Source organism: Poromitra crassiceps (genome assembly GCF_964638095.1).
Source record: "Poromitra crassiceps genome assembly, chromosome: 10".
NCBI classification, from domain to species: domain Eukaryota; kingdom Metazoa; phylum Chordata; class Actinopteri; order Beryciformes; family Melamphaidae; genus Poromitra; species Poromitra crassiceps.
The window spans coordinates 40,780,046-40,803,644 of record NC_139631.1 but is presented as its reverse complement, the minus strand read 5'-3'; the positions used below and the strand labels follow the sequence as shown (position 1 = coordinate 40,803,644).

General features: G+C 43.2%; 1 protein-coding gene across 1 annotated transcript; it reads left to right on the top strand.

Moving 5' to 3' along the window:
• Nucleotides 1-5,658: 5,658 nt before the first annotated feature.
• LOC310784448 (GATOR1 complex protein DEPDC5-like) lies at nt 5,659-14,310 on the top strand (the record flags this gene model as incomplete). The annotated part of the gene is made up of 6 exons (XM_083645441.1): nt 5,659-5,741; nt 10,751-10,842; nt 11,052-11,111; nt 11,848-12,031; nt 13,031-13,191; nt 14,273-14,310. 6 exons carry the CDS (start codon nt 5,659-5,661, stop codon nt 14,308-14,310), a joined length of 618 nt encoding a protein of 205 aa, XP_083501567.1.
• Nucleotides 14,311-23,599: the final 9,289 nt, after the last annotated feature.

Genomic DNA, 23,599 nt, shown 5'->3' with positions numbered 1-23,599 from the left:
ATGAGACAGAAGAGCAGTTAGATGGAGAAGTGGTTTATATGGCCCCCTGAACAATTTAGTTGAATAGCCCTGCTGTTTATAGATTTATATTTATAATTTATAGATGAATTATGCTATAACTTATTTGTACTGATACAAATGCTTATATTAACCCTGTGGCACTCATATTTTGGTTTATTTCAAGAAAAAACATTTTGGCTAGTTGAAATGAATTGGCTCGTAACTTTAAAATCTAGCAGCCATATTGGCTGGTGATTAAAAAAAAAAGTTGAATCTCAAACCCTGCAGGGAGAGCAGGTGGTGACATAGGAGTGAGTGAGAAAAGGAGCAAATATATGATTGTTAAGACTGAATACTGACATCACAACCATCTAATCCTAATGTTAATTTAAAATGAGATATTCCTATATGAATCTGGCTTCAAACGACCAAAATCTTTATATGATGATAATAATAATCAATGATGGTGGTTCACAGACGTGGGGGGCGTGTCGGGGGGTACACGCCCCCCCCCCCCCCCCAGCAGCCAAAATTACAGCAGTGATTAAGAAATTAGCTAGGTACTGTAGGTTGCTAACGTTAGCTAGCTATCCCAGCTAACGCTAGTGATGTAGTTAGTTGTTAGAAGTAGTGACTCGAGTGGAGTTTACAATCTGTGGTTAAACAAAGCTAACGTTAGCTAGCTAACGATCTGTAGTCATGATACCTGTTACATTGAGTGGCAATGGCTATAGCCTAACGTTAGCTAGCCTAGAAGCAACTTACGGGTTGATGTCCTGGGACTCATACCCCATGAACTTCTCGGGGAAAGGTTACCCCGCTAGCCGGGCGCTTCTGGCGCTCGTATGAGCCAGAAGCGCCCGGCTAGCGGGGTGGAAAGGATGCTCTTCGATAGTTATAACGTTGTTACATCACACGACGCCATTCACACAGACACACACATTACGTCCAACGTGTGCACTGATTTACGCTAGTTCTGTTTGTGTCAAACGAACTAGTTTAGCTAGCTGAGTGTTGAATTTACATCCTAACATAAGCTAGCAGGTGCTAACTTTAAATTTGTGTTAGCAGAACATCGGCGGTTTTAAACTTTGCACGGGAGATAAAAACTCAAACTACATGATTGTACCTTGAAGAAAAGCCGATGTGTCTGTGTCGACGAGTCGGTTCTCTTTGGCAGACAGCAGCGCAGTGTTGACAGCCAGTGCAGAGAGTAGAGTGAGACTCAGAGACACTGTGACGTAACGGAAAATCCCCAACTTCCGCTCGGCTAGACTGAGTGGACGAATCTGCGCTCTGATTGAGCGTCACATGACACACGCCCAGGTGTGTGTGTGTGTGTGTGTGTGTGTGTGTGTGTGTGTGTGTGTGTGTGTGTGTGTGTGTGTGTGTGTGTGTGTGTGTGTGTGTGTGTGTGTGTGTGTGTGTGTGTGTGTGTGCGTGTGTGTGTGTGTGTGTGTGTGTGTGTGTGTGTGTGTGTGTGTGTGTGTCGGCTCTGGGCTCTGGGCTGTGGCTGGGCGGGCGGGGTCGAGTCATTTTACATTTATTTGATAGCAAACTCCACCCGCCCGAGGCCCGCGGCCCCGGGTTGCAAAACGAGTTGATCAAAACATAGCCCGTTAATCTGATTGGCTGCATGAGTCAGTGCACTCTACGTGACCCTGCTGACGTAGTGACGTAAACACACTTGAGCGGTATCTCAGACAGAGAGTGACTGACAGACTCACAGTATCTCAACAACTAGCGTGGTTTCCACTGCCGAGTGCGACTGTGTGTGTGTGTGTGTGTGTGTGTGTGTGTGTGTGTGTGTGTGTGTGTGTGTGTGTGTGTGTGTGTGTGTGTGTGTGTGTGTGTGTGTGTGTGTGTGTGTGTGTGTGTGTGTGTGTGTGTGTGTGTGTGTGTGTGTGTGTGTGTGTGTGTGTGTGATGGATACAACCCAGAGAGTCGGACCCATCGCTCCATGCTGCTGTGCCTGTTGATGACATCATGTGACCTGTCAGACCAGACCAAGGGCTGGAAGACAACGCGCAAGATCACTGTCAGTTCAAAGTCGACAGTAATGTCCAAAACATGACTCGTTTATTTTTGTGTTTACGACAACAACAACAAAAAAATTAGCTCAAAATAACTATTACTGTAAATGTTATTACATGACACATTTTTTACATTACACCCCCCCCCCCCTTCATATCTTGTTTTGGAATTAAATTATTCCTATCTTAATCCAATGCTTTGCTTTCACTTCATGTGAGCTGTGGGGCTGCAATAGGTTTATTTCAATTGTGGAAGCAAAATGCATGGTGTGAGCCAAAGCAATGCTATATCAATGCTATCAGCACTCAGATATTTAGATCTTATTCCTGTGCACAGCCTACTATGGGGTTTGCACTACACTGTCTGACAAATATAGTTTATTCCACAATACAAATATTGCACATTATTATTACAATGATAATCATTTGAACAATTATCACTCTCATGATTAGTGTAATATCAGATAGTTGTATTGGGTTCAGAGATATTTGTCTCTGGAGAACTATTTTCATTCTACTTCTACAGTGACACTAAAGTTACTTAGTTAGCTCATGCAGTACAAATAAGTTTTTCCATAGGGCTAGTGCTATAACCTGACTCCGCCAGATGGGGGCGGTATAGTGCTATAGGTCTTTATGAAAAATCAACCAAGGTTTACCTATTGGACCCCAAAAGACCTGCTGACACAGACAGCAGGGAATCTCAATCCATATCCACATGTTCTACTCTATGAAACTGTAGTCATAGTATTCTGTTACATCACCACACGGCCATTTTGGTAGGAAAATAACAGGTGATTGTGATCAATTAACAGGTGATTACAATCAAGTGACACTTACAGCCAATGAGCTGTGTGTATTGTAGCGCCATATTGGTTGGAAAAAGGCTTGTGACATCATGGGAATACTATGAATGAGGAATATAATGAAAAGGTTTTTGAAACATATAGGCTGTCTTAAAGGGGAATATATCCATCTAAGAACTGGATTATGTTCCAGGAGAGTCCAATTAATATTTGTTATTATAAACAACTCTCTCCCCTACACATAGGATAGGGCATGACATCTTAACTTGAATGTTTTCATTTTAAAATGTTTTATGGTTAGAGTACTTTAAAAAGAGAACAGCCCACCTGACAGCCGGTTTGTTCCAAAATAACATCAAAGAAGAAGATGCCATATGTATCCTAGGTGATTGGTATTGTATGGTAATGTCCATTGCTTTCATGTGTGACATTACTAAATCCATGACAGGAGCTGATTTATAAAGAGTACTCGGTAACACTTTACAATAACGTACACAAATCCTATAGTAGTTACTGATAAACTAACCATTAACTAATCGCCAGTTAATCATTCGCTAATGAAAAATTTGGCATTAGTTTATCACTAGTTAATCATAGTTAATGAGTAGGTAGTCATTAGTTAATGATTAGTATCTAATTTCCTGAGTAGAGTAGTTAATCAGTACCTAATGATTACTAAATTTCAGCTCGTGAATAGAGTAGTTAATCATTACTTAATGATTCCAAAATGTCAGTGCGTGAATGTATTAGTTAATCATTAGTTAATCTTTTTGTGTACCCTATTGTAAAGTGGTGCATCATACTCAGTAGTTTATGAATACTGAATCATTACCTGTCCATTAGTTACTCTTTTCGCACCCTAATATAAAGTGAAAGATATCCTTATCAAATAAACACTCCCTCCAGGTGAGATTCGAACTCTGAACCCCAAGATTGTTAAATTGTAAGTCTGGTTCTCTACCATCTGAGCTAACCAGCCTGTTACTTGGTAGAGCCATACTATAGGTCTGTAGAATCAGAGACTAAGTATTATGTCCTATCCACATACTACTTTCTGTTCAAGTACTTATAGTTTTTAAGATATATTCCACCCAAATACTACCTTCTCTCCAAATACTTATAGTTTTAAAGGTATATTCCATCCAAATACTACTTCATGTCCAAGTACTTAGGTATGTTTCAGCCAAATACTACTTATGTCTAAGTACTTGTAAGCAGTGTTGGGAAAGTTACTGAAAATTGGTAATTAGTTACAGTTACTAGTTACTTCTCTCAAAAGGTAATTTAATTACTTTAAAGTTACCAGTTACTTCAAAGTAATTAGTTACTAGGGAAAGTAACTTTTGCGTTACTTTTAAAAGTCCGCTTCGATTGTTATTAATGCACACATTATGTTAGTGTTGCTGTGCCACAGTGTGGCATTGAACATTCGCTTATTGGGGAGGCTTATAGCCTATCAAGGTCCTTAGCCTCTGGGGCTCTGGCTGCAGCTCTTTCCCCGGACTAGGTCTGAGGATCAGAAACTGGGTAATCCTCTGAAGTTGTCCGTTATTTTCATGTCCTAAAGTAACTAGTAACTAGTCCAGTTACTATTTTAGTAACTGTAACTGAGTTACTGAATTTGAAAAAGTAATTAGTTAGATTACTAGTTACTGAAAAAGGTAGTTAAGTTACAGTAACTAGTTACTTAGTAACTAGTTACTCCCAACACTGCTTGTAAGTACTTGGACAGAAAGTAGTATTTGGGTGGAATATACCTTTAAACTATAATACTTGGTCTCAGGCTCTACATTCAATAGTATGGCTCGAACAAGCAACAGGCTGGTTAGCTCAGATGGTAGAGAACCAGACTTACAATTTAACAATCTTGGGGTTCAGGGTTCGAATCTCACCTGGAGGGAGTGTTTATTTGATAAGGATATCTTTCACTTTATATTAGGGTGCGAAAAGAGTAACTAATGGACAGGTAATGATTCAGTATTCATAAACTACTGAGTATGATGCACCACTTTACAATAGGGTACACAAAAAGATTAACTAATGATTAACTAATACATTCACGCACTGACATTTTGGAATCATTAAGTAATGATTAACTACTCTATTCACGAGCTGAAATTTAGTAATCATTAGGTACTGATTAACTACTCTACTCAGGAAATTAGATACTAATCATTAACTAATGACTACCTACTCATTAACTATGATTAACTAGTGATAAACTAATGCCAAATTTTTCATTAGCGAATGATTAACTGGCGATTAGTTAATGGTTAGTTTATCAGTAACTACTATAGGATTTGTGTACGTTATTGTAAAGTGTTACCGAGTACTCCTCTCAAGGTGACCTGGTATGTATCAGCACATGGCTGCTAACTGACGTGTCATATTACAACAGTGACTGGATAAAGTGTCTTTTTTTCTTTTTCTTTTAAATGTTTTTTTATTGAAGCAAAAATAAAATAGCCATTTTTCATAAACCGATACACATAGGAAAAACTAACAAAATAACCCCCCCACACACACACACACACACACACACACACACACACACACACACACACACAGCACTGGTATGGTAGGAATTTCTTCCTCATTCAATCACAATTGATACATAGAAGAAGTAAAATTCAATCAATCAAAATCAATCAAATCATACCATACTAGTTATCTAGCCGAGCGGCTGTAATGATAGTGAGGCAAGAAAACGTCTAATTTTATCGTATCTGTCCCTGAGTCACTGTCACTCATCTCTGTTTGAATTGTGTGTGTGTGTGTGTGGGTGTGTGTGTGTGGGTGTGTGTGTGTAGGAGAAAGCCATGGGGAACAGGCCCAGTGAGATGATGGATCGAGAGAAGGCCTACATCCCTGAGCTGCAGATCAGCTTCAAGCCCATTTACAGGTGAGCAGCAAACCCCACAGGATCTAAACCCCTGCTTCCTTTAGCTTCCATCAGGCCGCAAGAGCAACAACCTACTTCTCTTCTGTCTGCAATTGAAATAGCAAGAGCACCAAACCTCATTTCAACCATTTTGTGTCTTTGTTTTGAATGATTCTACGTGATTCATAAGACGTAGAAGCCCATGAGGGCGGGACATGTGATGATGCAAGACATCAAGTTAGATAGAAGTCAGACAGTAATTATGATTGACATCTTTATCATCATAATTCCCAGTCTTGGGATTGGATCTTCTCTTGTAAAGTAGCCCATGTGGAAGCCTCACTTGACTTCTAACTGTCAGGTTGTTGTCAGGGTGCGAACTACGGGGGAGCTGGGGGGGCTTTGGCTCCCCTTAAAGAAGTAGTAGACCCCCTGAAAGGCTGACTTGTGAAATTTGGGGGGGTCTCTAAATTATTGACTAATATATATTACCCCATGTATTTTCTATTTCTTTTTCTGTACCTTCATAGTGAATAATGCGTAAAATTACGCTATTTTAATCGTATGATTCAGAGTGTGCTCAATCACTGTCAAATTCACTGTAAGCCCCTATACCGACATGCATGTTATTCTTATCATCACCACATCGAAGCATGGCGCGGCGCAGGTGCAAATCAAACGTCACTCACGCGGGCAGGTCAGATTTAACAGCAAGATGTCAAAAAGAAAACAAGGCAGTTTGACAAACTTTACATTCACGAAGAAATGGAAGCAGCCGTCAGTTGAACAGCAACAAGTCGCTTCTACTTCAAACGCAGATGTGGAAAAAGTGACGACGAGGTGAAGCTGGAATAGCCTACCTCCGAGTCCTCCCGGAGGACTGTTTGTGAGATGGAATGCGTCAGGAACTTCACAGTGAGTGGGACATGTGCGTTATGGAGTGGATAAAAGTGTTGGGCAGAGATATCATGTTCTTGTGGATGCAGTGTGTAGGCTATATGGAGGACTGTCAATGGTAGAGACCCTTTTCACGGGCGCCATTTTGTGTCAAAATACAGAAGAAACACAGGTGCAAGCAAAACACTAATGAGGGTTTCCAAATTCCAATCATGGAAGTTGGAAACCCTCATTAGTGTTTTGCAGCATTTCTGCAGTTTGGGGTAATTATCATCCAGTCAAATGCATTTACTTACATTATTTATGTAGGCCTACAATATTTTTTATAGCACACATTAATTCCCTTTTAAAATTTAGTTTCAATTACAGTTACTGAATTCTGAAATAGTAACTGGGCTAGTTACTAGTAGTTACTTTAGAACATGAAAATAAACAGGTAAAACACAGGTGCAAGCAAAACACTAATGAGGGTTTCCAAATTCCAATCATGGATTTTTTTTTTTTCAATAGACAAAGTCTGGCATTAATAAACAGTACATTATACAAAAAATTCAGACTAAACATTTACAAAATTGGAACAGACAATCAAATAAACAACAAAATAAAATACATAAAGCAAAAACATTAAGTCAGAGTTCTAAACAGGAATCAGGATATGCATGTTTTGGTACACACTCCATGCTTGTTTGGTTTTAACATGTTTCAAGGCTTTTTTAAATTTAATTGTCTCATTCATGAATACTAAGAACAGGGGTCTGGCATTTTGAAATCTACATCGGTGAATAAATTGTTTAGCCATAATAATTAAACTATTGTACATCATTTCAATTGTTTTATCTTTCATTATAACTCCAAATTTAATATCATTATATTCCAAATTGGGCGATTGAGGGTCTTTTTCAGATATCCAATTTTGAAACAAATCCCAAAAAGATCTAGAGTAATTACAAACAAAAAACAGATGCTCTACAGTCTCAATATCAGAATCACAAAATCTACAGTTGTTCATATCAAGGTTAAATCTTTGTCTCAGAAACTCATTACATGGATAAATATCATTCATTACTTTAAAGTGGGTGAATTCCAATCATGGAAGTTGGAAACCCTCATTAGTGTTTTTCAGCATTTCTGCAGTTTGGGGTAATTATCATCCAGTCAAATGCATTTACTTACATTATTTATGTAGGCCTACAATATTTTTATAGCACACATTAATTCCCTTTTAAAATTTAGTTACTCAATTACAGTTATTATATTGTAGCGATCCAGAGTTACATAATGTGGTGTGCAATAGAAGTGTCTCGATTGCAGCTAGGAACTGATGTGTGAGAGTGTTACTGGGGGGAACACTATGCTGGGGAAACGCTTCCTGTCAGACAGAGCCATGCGTGAAATCAGTCTCCATGAACAGCCCAAGGAGGAAGCAGCTAGCTAGCTAGCTATGTGCGTAACAACCGCCAAGAGTTGTAAGATAACTAACTGTGAATAAAGAACCCTGTACCAACAAGAAGCCTCATGATTCCATAAATACCAGGAACGCTACAATATCATCATGAATGGTATCACTTGGCTGGACAAATGGGTGGACGTTGTAAATAGTTAGCACTGAGAAGATGATACAATTCAGTAGGTGGCGGTAATGCAACATTTTGGATGCCAACCGCCGTCAAACCAAACAGAAGAAGAAGGTGGGCTGGGAGCCAATCAGCGAGAGCCCACGCGGACGACATTTCCTTGTTTTGGGAGGAAGTGGACGGAAAAGCCAGTTTCAGTAGTAAACAGCTCTGAATCGATCCTTCCATAAACAACTATTCTGCCTTATTTTGTATGAGATGTATTCTCAAGGCACGTGCTTACTTAATCTTTAGTAACTTCACTTGTAACTGAGGTTTGTGGGTAGTGTTCTTAGTTGTTCATGGTTAGATAGTATTAGTTTAGTTATTATTAGTTCTTGTCTCAGCATGCTAGGCTAGGAAATGTCAACAACACGGACAGTTAGCTAGCTAACGTTACTGGCTGCTTGTTCAGGTAAAAGTTAACTCATTTTATATGGGTTAGGGTTCATTTGTCACATTTTGATTGAGTAACTAACCGTAGTTGTGCTGACTAGGGTTAAACGCTTTTCTGACCGGCCCGATACTGTCCTGTATGGAGAGAAGATGGTACATTATGTCCAACTCCATTCAACAAATCTGGCAGTTTTATGTGACCTTGCTTCTCATAGAACATGACTTAGGACCTCTAATGTAATCGTTAGGGTTCACTGGACAATTCGGCACAATGTGATTCACCATCTTAATCTAAATAAAAGACGAACCTCCCACCACTGTGTGGAAGATTATGAGAATAACAGGTGGAACTATTCTAAAGGTTGAGTTCTTGTTTAAATGAGTGCTATTTTGATGTAGGCCCTATGCCAAATTGATAAGATTTTTGAATAGGTTTTAGCGAGACCACCTCTCCATAAAAGAGAAGGAATCAGGGCAGACTTGCATACATACAATTACAAATTACAAATGTATAGAAACTTAATGAACTCGATCTTGATTGTTGTCCCTCTGCTAGTTCATCATGAAGACTAATAAATCATATAAGCTTGTGGTGCACAAGAAAGGCTTTGGCGGGAGTGGTAAGTGAAACAAAGTCACTTCATACTTTTTAAAGATTTGGTTTCCATTTGGCTTCAATTACACACATTTTTACACACATTTTCAAATGTTTTTTTTTCTGTTGAACAGATGAGGAGTTGGTTGTCAACCCCAAAGTTTTCCCTCAAGTCAGTCTTGGAGATATAATCGAGATCGCACACCCCACTGATGAATACAGGTGAGCCTGCAACCCTGCATAACAGAGTGACTTATGCCTTCAGCTGATCCTTAGTGTGTTGTTAATATTGTTCTCTGATCTCTTAAACCACGGGTTTTCAAAGTCTGAGACACAAAGCTTGGAAAACGCTCAATTCCTGAATGCCTATGAGATCATCATTGTGTTATTTGATCCCATAGACACTCAACAATTGTGCCAAGATAGCCAGATATTGCTGTTTGACATACTTCAGATTAGACCAAATACATAGAAAGGTCTGTCGAATGCCATTTATTTGTTTCTGACTCTAGGAAAGTGAGAAAAACAGTCAGCCTCCCCTGAAACTGTTTGGAACCCCCCTGGGGAGGCCTGCGCCCCTCTTTGAAAACCTCTTCCTTAAATACGGTAATTATCCTCTCTTTTAAATTCCCAGTCCTCTCCTGCTAACTACTCATGAACTAGCGAAAAAAAAAAAAAAAAAATTAAGGAAGTAATCATTACTTACATGTTCGTTAACATGGTAACTAATGGTCAGTTCTTAAGGAACTACCATTAAGGATCTACCTATTAACTATTCATGAACTAATCATGAACTAATGGTTCGTTCCTGACTCGTTCCTCAGTAACTACCCAATTTTTGTGTTACAGTATTGTAAAGTGTTACCGTAGAATGCTATGGTGGTAGAATGTAGAATGATGTAGAATGTATAGCTCTTAAAGTATTTTAATGCATTTATGTGAATCTCCTAAACTAAAGGTTTGATTAAGAAACACACAATGCATATACAAATATATGAATATAAATAGAAATACACATATTTTCTTAAATGCATTATAAGAGCATGAGCAATAGTAGGCTAATGCAAGCCAATGCTTCCCTTCCACTTGTCCATTTTGCGTACTGAGCCATAACCTAAATCACCAGGGTTGGCAGAGAAAAGTTGCCCAATCACTTGGTTTGTTGCTTTCTGCCTGGCTCAGTTTACAGTTGGTTTGTTGCTTTCTGCCTGGCTCAGTTTACAGTTGTAAAGCCAGACTTGCAGGAAAGGCTATCCAGCATATTGTGAAAGTCAAGAATTTTATCTGTGGAAGACTCTGTTGCTTTGTGTTGACTGATAAAACAAAACTACTGTACTGTTGAACCAAAATGTTTAGGAAAACAACACATTATAGACACACAGGTGATATTTATCACACATGGTCTGCTGGAGCTGGCCTACCACGAGGCCACTGGAAGGTTAGACACACCTTCACCAACCAGCGGGCGTATCCTATTTGAAGCCATGTTAGGTTGAAGCACAGACTGAGTGGATTTGGTTTTGTTTCAGGCGAGCAACCACTTGGCAGGCAGAAAATGGGCTTTACATCGGTGGAGGGATGGAGGAGTTCACTGGAAGTCCAGGAAGCAACAATAGTGCTGGTACGCCTCTCCACCATCAGTGAGCTCCTAAAACACATATACTAAATATAAATCAATATCAATCAATCAATCATATACTGTGCTATCTTTTTTTTTTTACATTCTACCATTTTATATCCTGGAGCACTATTTTATCAGCCTTGGTGAAAGGAATATATCAGGTTTTTGGGTGACTTTACACATTTGTTTTCTTTTTGCTCTCTACACAGGAACTCTCACCAACCGTGGCTCCACATTTGAGGACTTCTCGCTCGGCGGTGCCGACCCAAGTGAGTCTGTCCCGTGGCTCCGCCCCTTCATCAAATAAAGAAGCATACTCACTCACTTTCTCTTTCTCTCTGTCTCTCTCCCTCTTTCTCTTTCTCTCTCTCTGTCTCTTTCACTCTCTCTGTCTCTTTCACTCTCTCTGTCTCTTTCAGGATCTCCTTCTTTCTCTGGGCCTCCTCCTGTTGATCTCTAACTTAACTGCTGTCATATTGCCAGCTTTGAAGATCTTTGAATGAATGACCTGTATAGTGGTTTTCCTACACGTGTGGCCTGTTTAAATACAACCAGCATATCTGCATGCAGTGTGCATCATAATGTTCATCTTGATCGATTGTACATCGGTGCTTCTAGTCTTGCCGATGGCTCTGGCACAACGTATATTTGATTCTGTTTGCATGATGTCATTGCTCTGTCACTTCAGCGTGCACGCTCATGCTAAGCTCAGAACACACCTGTCATCTGCTTGGGAGCGATGGCCTTCACAGCTTCTTCTGTCACAGGGCCACAATCTGCATGTCATGATCCCATCACTGCTGCACACCCGCCAGCACCCTCAGGAACCACCAGCAAGCCAATGAAAGTAACCCCTTCCTGTTTTTTCTCTCTTCTTCCCTTCCTTCTTCTCATATCCTATTGTACCTCCACATGTACCACTCTGCATGGATGGTACATGGATTTCTATTTGCTTTGGGGATTTTTGCTTTGTGCTTCTGTGTGTTTTGGGGGGTGCTCCTGAAGCCCTGCTGCTGTCTGCACCCCCGACAGTGCCCAGCTTCTGTTGCACGGTGGGGGTGGACTGGAAGTCTCTGACCACGCCCGCCTGCCTGCCGCTCACCACCGACTACTTCCCCGACCGCCAGGCGCTGCAGAACGACTACACCGAGGGCTGCTATGACCTGCTGCCCCACACCGACCTGGAGAGGTGCGCACGCGCCCACACACACACACACACACACACAAATACAACTAGGGCCGGGCAATATATCGATATTATATCGATATCATCATGCTTTTTTTTCTTTTTTTTCACATTTTATTTTAGATTTTTCATAACAATAACAAGACAAAGAAACATGCTCAGACACACACATATACACACACAAACACAAACCTACAAAACAAAAAACACAAGGTACATAGCTACCAGCTGCATAATGTGCTTATGTGCTCATGAGAAATGTGCCTGAGAAGAGTCATGTCTTATTGGTGTTTGTGATTCGTCGATGTCATCTCTTGTCCTGTTTTATGTCACGCCATGAAATTAATCTCACTGCAAATGAGTTTCCCCACATGTACAATAAAGTACCTTACCTGTTTAAAATACATACTACAGCATGCGCTGGGACGCGTCATCAGTGATACCTAATACTATCTATATGAGACTAGATATCATCTTAGATTTTGGATATTGTAATATTGTGGCATAAGTGTTGTATTTTCCAGCTTTTAAAGGCTGCGTTCAGTAAAGTGATGTCATTTTCTGAACTAACTTACCAGACTGTTCTAGCTGTTCTATTATGTGCCTTTACCTATCCACATTACTGATTATTATTATTTATCAAATTATTATCAAAAATATCATTGTGTACATATTTTATGAAAACACCAATAGTTATCCCTACAATATTGCCGTAATATCAATATATGATCGGTAGGTATTTGGTCAAAAATATCCTGATATTTGATTTTTTTTCCATATTGCCCAGCCCTAAATACAACATATAGATGACTAAATAAAGCTCCCTCTGGGGTGTTTTATTTCATTGTCTCTCTGCCTGTATGTTGAATGAATGAATGAATCAAAAAAGACACAATACACCAAGCATACAGTATAAAATAACTCCTCAAGGATAATCAAAGTAAAGACGTCAAACTCATTTCCGTTGTCGACCTGTCTCCATGCCTGTCTCTCCCCCTGCAGGCGGGAGGATGAAGCTCCAGTGATGAGTGCTCCTCAGGTGTTTGAGGAGTTCATCTGCCAGCGGCTGATGCAGGGCTACCAGATCATCATCCAACCCAATAACAGGAAGCCCCCGCCTGCTGTGGCCACGCCCCTCGGCAGCAGTCCACTCTACTCCAGAGGTAACGATGCCTTGTCTTAAATACACGTATTAGATGTCTATTATTATTTTATTTGTTTTACCAGCACAGAATGACTTGGAAGGTTTCTCGGCCCTGCATGTCCACTCATGGATGAATCGAACTCTTCCCTAAGAGCCTCTGACACTGTTAGATATCACCAATCTGTGATGTTCAACACACTGCACTTATTTTGTCAGCCAGTGCTGTCATTTAATTTGTTTTGGTGAACACACTTTCCCGCTAACCTGACACTGCTAGATGGTTTGTTACACAGAACCATACGGGACCTCATCTTTGGAAAGTGCTTAAAAAAGGCCAGGCACGTTAAAAAAAAAAAAGGCAGGTGATTGGATGAACCATCTGTCTATCATTGTTTATCACAATGTTTTAATGTTGTTGGCACGTTAAAGGGATAGGCCACCTTTTTGGGAGTTTTGCCCATTTGCCATATCACCCATACATAAGCAAGATACACAATGCCTTTACGTCACTCTCTGTGCAGTATACAGTGAGCTACAGTCGTCCAGTTAGCATCGCCAATGAATTGGAGGAAACGGTACAGCCGTTCAAAGTCACCAAATACACATATTTATAACGGCGCCAAAAAGTTATATGTACACGTTGTGACTCGAGTACTCACCGCTCCCAAAAGGTTGTCCTATCCCTTTAACAAATACCTGGCAGGTGATCGGATGAACCATCTGTGTGTCATTGTTTATCACAATGTTTTGGTTTTCTTTCAAGCAGTGGTACTCAACCTTTTCCCTACTCAAGAGTCAAAGGTCCTTACACACCGAGCACGTTTTTTTCGTGCGATTAATTCGCACGTCAATAATATTTTCCGAACCTATATCAGTCAATGCAACTGTGCATACCAACGGCGAAGTTTCGCCCAGCGTTATTACGGTGTTTATTTTTTCGAACCACGGTCGATTTTTCAGAAATTCGCTTCCGACGTGTACACATCTGTGGCTGTGATTGACAGGTGGGTCAAAACTCGCATCGCAATTTGGTGCCGTATATTGGCATCGCTCTTGATGTGTAAGGACCTTCACACTGACATCGCTCTTGATGTGTAAAGACCTTCACACTGACCATCACATCGCTCTTGATGTGTAAAGACCTTCACACTGACCAAACAAATCTTTGCAAGAGCCACAATCCAAAAAAGTCCCTTTCCTTCCACTATTTATTCCTAGATTTTGTATTTATTTATGTATTTTAAGTAGGACTTAAAAGAGCCACAACTCCCCATAAAGGAGCCGCATGTGGCCCTAGAGCCTCGGGTTGAGTATCACTGCTTTAAAGCATGAACTTGAATGTAATCGCTTAAAGGTCCCAATTCGTGCAGCTGTAACCTCTTAAAAACATGTGTCTCTGGTCCATAAAACATGATTCTGGATTAATTTGTCGAAAATATAGCAACCCCGTTTGTTGTGACGGAGTTCTCACTTCCTCATCTCGTCGCTTCCCAAGAACGGTCTGTTTCTATAATATATTCAGAACTAACAGTTCCCATTGGCCGCTGAGGGAGAGCCCGCCCCAGGCTCCCAGCGGCCAATCAGATTAGCGTCTGTGGACCAGCACGCTAGGTTATCGTTAACTTAACGGTTGCTACTCTAAAGAGGACATCTCAAAATGCCTAGACTTACCGAATGCACCTCTGCAGTTGCTGGATCACGTACAGTTGGCGTAGCTCCAGCTAGAAGTGTTAATTTTGTGGCTATAGACAAAATGGTGCAGGTAGCTTGTGTGAGAGAGACCCGCGCAGTATGCGTGAGGAAGCTCGTGACGTCCCAATTCCCCTCTGCGCAAACGAAGCGTTTGGGGGTGTGGCTTGGAGGAGACTGCAGGGGGACGCTGGATAGGGACAAATCCAACTGTGGCAGTTCTGAGCTTGTGACCACTCATTACAGGGAGGGCTGACAGCAGTATATATGCATTTACAAGTAAAAACAGCTTTTGCACGGAATGGGACCTTTAATAAGTCAAGTTAAGTCAAGTTGTACTTTATTGTCCACAAGGGAAATTCACTTTGTTAAGGTCAGTACAGCGAAAACAAGACAATATCTAAAAAAGTGAATAGATCATAGCATACAAAATATCACAAAAAAATACATAATTACTCTAAAAGTTCTGTGCACCTGTATGCCTACCTAAAAAAAAGAGGGTAGCACACAACAGGGCCAGGTTTCCCTGATGGAGGGGAGGGGCAGGGGGGGGGGGGTTAGCGGGGGCTATGTTTGTTAAGGAGCCTAATAGCAGAGGGGATGAAGCTGGCCCTCCCCCTGTTAGTTTTAAATATAGGGGCAGCATATCTCCTAGCAGAGGGCAGGATCTGAAAGCAGGTGCTGAGGTTATGAGTTGAGTCCCTCGCGATCTGACTTGCTTTCTTCACCACCCTCTGGTCATAAAGCCGTTGGAGGGGTGAGCATTGCGCCCCGCAGAGCTTGGACCCCAGGCTAATCACCCTCCTCAGTTTGGCCTTATTGGCCTCTGAGAGACCCTCGTACCAGGCCAGAAAAGAGAACGTGAGGAGGCTCTCTATGTGGCAAATATAGAAGCTGTGGAGGATGGGAGGGGCTACGTTCAAGTGCCTCAGCCTTCGTAGAAGGTAGGTCCGTTGCTGGCACTTTTTGAAGATGATTTGTGTGTTGTCATTGAAGGTCAGCCCGCTGTCAATGGTGGTCCCGAGGTACTTGTAGCTGCTAACCCTCTCCACAACCTCTCCATTTAGTTTCAGCTGTGGGACATGATCGGCCTTTCTCCGGAAGTCTATGAGGAGCTCCTTTGTTTTTCTCACGTTTATCTGGATAAAGTGCTCCTCACACCACTGGGGCAGATTGTTTGCTTCCTCCTCAAAATGGGCGTGACTGTTGGAAGTGTCAACTAATGCAGTGTCGTCTGCGAACTTCACCGCCAAGCTCAAACCATCCAAGCCCCTCAGACTGTTGGTATACAGGGCAAACAGGAATGGTGAAAATACTGTCCCCTGGGGGGCGCCGGTGGATATGAGCACGACAGGAGAGGTGGAGCTGTTGACTTTGACAAACTGCTCCCTTTTCGTATCCAGAGGATCATGTGGATCCACCTGGAGCTCTTGCAGTTTGGCACAGAGAATGTGGGGCTGCATGCAGTTGAATGCAGATGAAAAATCCACGAGCAGGATCCTGGTGTATGCACCCGGCTTTCCTAAGTGACTGTAGGTGGTGTGCAATACAGTCGTCACCGCGTCCTCCACGGAGCGGTTTTGCTGGTAGGCGAACTGCAGCGGATCGAGGGAGCGGCTTACTTGTGAAAGGAGGTGGGGCAGCACCAGTCTTTCCAGGCATTTAACCAAGACCGATGTAAGAGCCACAGGTCGATAGTCGTTCAGCTCTACAGGATGTTTAGTCTTGGGGATAGGTCTGATCTCAGAGCGCTTCCACAGTGTGGGGATAGTGTTCTCCCGGAGAGAGCGGTTGAATAGATGGCAGAACACGCTAGCTAGCTCATCTGAGCATTCCTTCACCACCCTCCCTTTAACACATTCACTGCCAACAACGTGTAAACACGTTTTCAGAATCCAGCTGTTGACTGCCAACAACGTGTAAACACGTTTTTGGCATCGATTTTTTTTTTTTAACGGGGGGTTGTGCATCTAACCCTTTTACATATCTTATATAAGTATTGGACGTGTACAACGTGTACAACCCATTCCACCGACCCACTAAGTGGCGACAAGGAAGTAGGAAGGCAAGCAAAAAGCAGTGTGATCCATTTCCATTCTCATGAAAATGGATTGGCGGAGGCGCTTTCGTTTTCGCGTTGATTGCTGGCGGTGCGGGATTGCAAACTTGCATCGTGGATTGCGGATGGAGCACACTTTGAGGCACGCAGCGTAAATATGACCAGAGTCGCAGGGGCTTCATCGGAGCTCTCGGCCAGGGCTCCGGGAGGCGGGCGAGTCCAGCCGGGCTTCCTCGGGGAGCGGCCACGCAGACAGGCACAGCCAGGCACAGCGGCAGCGGGGCAGTGAGGCTGGTGACAAGCAGCAGGCCATTTTGCCTTGCAAAATAGCACCAAATTGGAAACAGCCATAAAAGGCTTTTAGAATGGGATTTTCAACCCATTCTTTTTTGTTTCTTTTTCGCTCTAATTTAGAGTAATTTAATTTCTATTCAGAAATTTATTTGAGAGGTCGAGAGTATGAGAAAGTGAATTTGCACAGGTAGGAAAGTGCTTGTTACACGGCGCTGCAGCCAAGAAGAACGCCCACGGAGGGAGGAGTTGAAGCAACTCTCGCTCTCTCCCTCTCTCTCTCTCTCTCTCTCTCTCTCGCTCTCTCTCTCTCCCTCCCTCCCTCTCTCTCTCTCTCTCTCTCTCTCCCTCTCCCACTAGGATTAAACCTAGTGCGTCTCCCTCCCGAGAGGGAGGGAGAGAGCGAGAGAGGGAGAGCGAGAGGGAGGGAGAGAGAGAGAGAGAGAGAGAGAGAGAGAAGGAGGGAGAGCGAGAGGGAGGGAGAGAGAGAGAGAGAGCGAGAGGGGGAGGGAGAGAGAGAGAGAGAGAGCCAAAAATGAATGGTTAAAGTGACTGTTCTATCCAATTTCACAAAAAGCCGTTTATCTCTGAATATTTTTTCTGACGCTAAAACCATGCTGTATTCAACTGCTAATGCTTACATAACTACTAACTCTACAAACTAACTCTTTTAGACAGAGAAAGTACACATTCTATTAGTACTTTTGAGATATTGTATGTTCACAAAGTCCAAGCTGAAACGAGTCCTCGGCTCTTGTAAAATGAGCCAGAATCCTCAAAAAACGGCTTGGCAGAAGCTACCTACAGCAAAAAAAAACGGCTGGCAGTCAATGTGTTAATGAGATCAGGTCCCGGGGCCTTCGATGGATTGAGCCTCCTCAGGCCCTTCCTCACCTCCTCCTCCGTGAGGGAGACTGGCTGGCTCCGCCCTCTGGAGTTCACTCCTCAGCTCCTCTGTTGTTGCACTGAAGTCCTGAGTGTCAAACCGACAATAGAAGGAGTTGAGGTCGGTGACAAATGCTGCCTCCTCTCCTTCACTCCTCTGTGTGGTTCTTTTGGTTGAAGCTTTCCCTGTGAGGACAGAGAGACCTTGCCAGGCCTGCCTCACATTGCCAGTTTGAAACATGGCCTCCACCCGTTCCTTGTAGTGACCTTTGGCTTGGGCTATCTCCCTCTTTAATGTCATTTGCGCGGCTCTTCCCTCTGCTCTGTGCCCAGTAGCGAAGGCTCTGCGCTTACGGTACGTGCACATCATGAAACGCTCGGCGGCTTGCCTCCTGTGAAAGCCGCTTTGACGCTGCATCTTGATAGGCTGTCTTGCTCTATTTCCGTGTCTGATTGGTCCATTTCAACCTCGCGCCCCCTGCCGCTGGAACCGCCCCCAGCGTTTCACTGTCGCAGACTAGAGGCGGCTTGTCTCCGAGCGGCTTCACGCTCGCGGGGCGGGACTAGGGCGGGACCTTTCGTTGAAGCTACCCAATGACAGCTCTTCCTACACATTTCCTCCCCCCACCCTCCTGTGTACCTCGACCTGAAAACGTTTCTACAGGCTACAGCTCCAAGCTGGAAGCTGGTTTCCACGCCCACAAAATGCTGCGACAAGGCGGAAAAGCGATTTTGCCATTGTAGATGTGCACGAGGCGTTAGCCTGGATTGCCCTTTTCAGTTGAGCAGTGAGCCATGGTTTGTCATTTGGGTGGCACTTAACTGTTTTTGTTGGTATTATATTGCTCTCACAATATTGAATATATGCCGTCACTGCTGTGACTGACTGTTCAAGGGAGTGATCCTGTGTGAAAACCGGCCAATCGGTACAGGCAAAACAGCCCTGCAGAGTCTGTATTGCCTCCCTGGACCAAACTTGGACTGTTCTCTGTGTCACCTTCTCTTGCTTCAGCTTTTGTCTGTAAGTGGGCAACAGCTGCACAGCAAAATGGTCTGAGGTGCCTACAGGTGGTTTCTGTAGAGATTTGTAGGCCTTTTTAATGTTGCCATAACACAAGTCCAGCTGCTTCTCTCCTCTTGTGCTACATGAAACATACTGCTCTATGTGGGCAACACAGAGTCCAGTTTACAGGCGTTAAAATCCCCCAAGATGATCATAGGTGGAGGCAGTTTCTAGCTTTTCAATACATTGGTGGATTGTCTGAGAAGCCTTAGTTGTATTAGCTGATGGTGGGACATACACGGCTGTCACAATCACCTGCCCAAATTCTCTGGGTAGGTAGAATGGGCGCAGGGAAATAGACAACAGTTCCAGCTCATCTGTGCAAGTTTTGTCTTTAACATGCACAGAGGAGCACCAGCGTTCATTAATATAAAAACAGACTCCGCCTCCCGTTTTTTTACCTGTCATATTCAAGTCTCTGTCCGCACGCATTGGTCCAAGAAATCCATTTAACTGGAGAATATCGTCCTGTAAGTCCTCAGATAACCATGTCTCTGTGAAACAAAGAATACACGCATCCCTGTATTCTTTCAAGAATCGGATGCTGGTGTTTAGTTCATCAATCCTGTTGCGCAATGATCTAACGTTCGCGAGGTGAATAGTTGGGAGCGGTACTTTAGTTTTACGCCTCTGAAGTTTCCTCCGTATTCCTCCCCGCTTGCCTCTCCTCTTTCTCCGCAAACGGAGCGCATCTCCCCGCTTGCCTCTCCACCAGTCGTCTCTCCGCTGAAGTTAGTATCCAAGCCTCCTTTGCTCTCTGATCTCCGGTGGTATATTATTTGTGTCTATTTCCCCCTCACCATATTGATTGATGTTGACACACAACACACAAGTAGGCTACAAGTAGGCTACAAGTAGGCTACAAGTAGGCTACAAGTAGGCTACTTGTGTGTTTATACTATGAAAAGTCATTGTGGAACTTGGTGCATGCTGACTTGTAGTTCCACTTCATTCAGGGAAAACGCCCACACAAAGTTTCCTATCTCCGCTCACAAACACAGTCCCTTATGTTTCCTATCTCCGCTCACAAACACAGTCCCTTAATATGCAGTGAAAATGAGATGTTGGTATTCGGTCACATTGTCTCTTCCTTCACGTGTCTTCCAGGCCTCGTGTCTCTACGCAGAGCGGAGGAGGAGGAGACTGTTTACTGGCTCAGCATGGGACGAACTTTCCACAAAGTCTGCCTCAAAGACAAGATCATCACTGTTACCCGCTACCTGCCCAAGTGAGTGTTCATGACTGTTACCTGCTCCCTGCCCAAGTGAGTGTTCATCGGCCCCTTACTTGTGTGTGTGTGTGTGTGTGTGTGTGTGTGTGCGTGTCTGTGTGTGTGTGTGTGTGTTAAGTACCCGTGTGAATCAGCCCAGATCCAGTACACCTACAGCCTGTGCCCTCCACACTCGGACACCCACTTCCTGTCCTGCTGGGTGGAGTTTGGCCACGAGAGACAAGTGGAACTACCTGGACCAGTACATCTGCTCTACTGGCTCAGAGGACTTCAGGTGGACACACACATGTGCACACACACTCTCTCTCTCTCTCTCTCTCTCTCTCTCTCTCTCTCTCTCTCTCTCTGTCTCTCTCTCTCTCTCTCTCTCTCTTTTAGCCTGCTTATCTGGTAATCACATAGTCAGAGACTGTTTATTAGAGGGAGATGGCCCAACTGTGAGTCGTTTCCTGTATCTGTGCCACGTGTTTGTTTTTTTAGGAGACTAGCGACAGGTCCTCTTGAGTATTTTTCACAAGCCACACATCTTCCGAACATTCTGACACTAAAAAGGCATTTTTCAGACAGGGAAATGAGGAGAAAATGAACTTTGTTGGAGACCTGTCTCTGTCTCAGTAGCACACTCTCGCCAGATCTGGCAACAGACAGTAGCTCCTGCGGGATCTTGTAGGGGGTTTAGCAGCAAAATAATGCACAAACATTAGTCGCTTTCACACACAGATCGAGATTGAGATCAATATTGCAGTTCAGAAGGCCCGCACCGCCGGCTACCTTGCCACAGAAATTGCTTTCACACAAGACCAAGCAGCCCTGCTATATTTCCGCCTCGGAGTGCGTTTTCAGATAGCATCCAGCCATCCACACCTCCCGGATGAAACGAGGGTGAACGACGGGCGCTGAGTTTCATTATTATAATTAATCAAAGTCTGACAAATTAAAATGATGCTGGTCACCAACCAAACCAAGGTTTTTTAGTCTCATGAGAGACAGAGATGTAGCCGCACACACTATAGTCAAAGTGCCAATATTTTATTGAGGACACAGAGAATAGGAAACCAACGTTTCGGCAGCAAGCTGCCTTCTTCAGGGTATACAGAACACATTACAAGTCACACCTATAGAGAGCCGCAGGGATGACATATTTTTGTAGGCTGAATGCGGAAGTCCCGAACTTCCTGGTTCTTCACTGTTTCTGTCTATGGGATTTTTGAATGGGTTTTTGGCGCGATGCTTCAAATAATGTCTGTGGGCAACGCAAGTTTAATCAAACGCGAACCAAGGTTCAGCGGGATAATCTTCACACATGAGGACCACTTTCATGAGTTTTGAAGCGTAACTGCGAGCCCTAGAGGTAAAAAGCTTGTGCTAAGCTAATCCAGAACTACACACAGTGTCGCATAGGCGTCCACGCATTGATTGTGATTGAAGGCGCGAGAGAAAGAATTTCCGCGTTCACTCGTGATGACGTATAATATCCGCGTCGACATTGTAGTCTCATTTAGCCGTTTGCTAGCTAGCCACCCTTTTAACGGCACATAAAAGCTTCAAAACTCATAAAAGTGGTTACAAGTCACACCTATAGAGAGCCGCAGGGATGACATATTTTTGTAGGCTGAATGCGGAAGTCCCGAACTTCCTGGTTCTTCACTGTTTCTGTCTATGGGATTTTTGAATGGGTTTTTGGCGCGATGCTTCAAATAATGTCTGTGGGCAACGCAAGTTTAATCAAACGCGAACCAAGGTTCAGCGGGATAATCTTCACACATGAGGACCACTTTCATGAGTTTTGAAGCGTAACTGCGAGCCCTAGAGGTAAAAAGCTTGTGCTAAGCTAATCCAGAACTACACACAGTGTCGCATAGGCGTCCACGCATTGATTGTGATTGAAGGCGCGAGAGAAAGAATTTCCGCGTTCACTCGTGATGACGTATAATATCCGCGTCGACATTGTAGTCTCATTTAGCCGTTTGCTAGCTAGCCACCCTTTTAACGGCACATAAAAGCTTCAAAACTCATAAAAGTGGTCTTCATGTGTGAAGATGATGTTACTAAACACTGGTTCGCGTTTGATTAAGCCAGCGTTGCCCAGAGAGATTATTAGAAGCATCGCGCCAAAAACCCATTCAAAACTCCCATAGGCGAAAACTGTGAAGAACCAGGGCTGTTAGCATCGATGATTTCCGGACTCGTTACTGCGGCTCTCTATATGGTGCCTGAGAATCATGCAGCCAATCACATGAGGCTAGAAGAGCATGGGTTCTAATGAGACCTGTCCCTGTGCTGCGGGGCAATCAGGATCAGGTGCCAGCTCACATTCCTAGACAATTAGGGAGGGGTTCTACTTCATTAAATAGCCTTTATGCAATTGTGAGAGGATCTGGAATACTAATTCCTTGTCCAAAGGACAAATAATATAAGCTACTACATTTATAGGCTAGCAAATACATATATAATGAAACCACAACAGTAAAGAACATGAATCGAATACAATACCAAGTACAAAAAATTCAAGTACAAATTTTGACAAGCCCCCAGGTTGCCCTATTGTATCGGGCATTGACTCTATCACAGCTCCTCTCTCCTCATTTGTAGATTTCTTTATCAAACCTGTGAATGAACGTCTTCCCTCCTATGTGAAAGACTCAGGTCATATGATATCTATTGTTGAAAGCCTGGAACCTTTAACTGTTGATACCTTCCTTGTTACACTGGATGTAGAGTCGCTGTACACTAATGTACCTCATGAAGGCGGCATCCAGTCCCTGGAACATTTTTTGTTAGAGCGCCCTAGCCTAGGTAAACCCAGCCCCCACGTGACCTGCTCTCTCAGTTCCCAGTCACTAGCACATAGTGACTGGGAACAGGTCTGAGAGCAGGTCACGTGGGGGATGGGTTTACCCAGGCTAAGAGCGCCCTGCCTCAACCAGACCTTCTAATGATTGTATTGTCACTCTGGCTGAAGTAGTACTCACGCACAATTATTTTATGTTCCAGGACGAGTACTTTTTACAAAAGAGGGGAGTAGCTATGGGGTCGCCTATGGCACCCAATTATGCAGGCCTGTACTGTATGTTGGGTTTCTAGAGAAAACAAACATTCTAAATTGCACTCATAACCCATTTTCTGATAACATTATTATTTGGAAACGCTACATCGATGATGTGTTCCTTTTATTCCGTGGCACAAGAGAACAACTCAATCATTTTTTC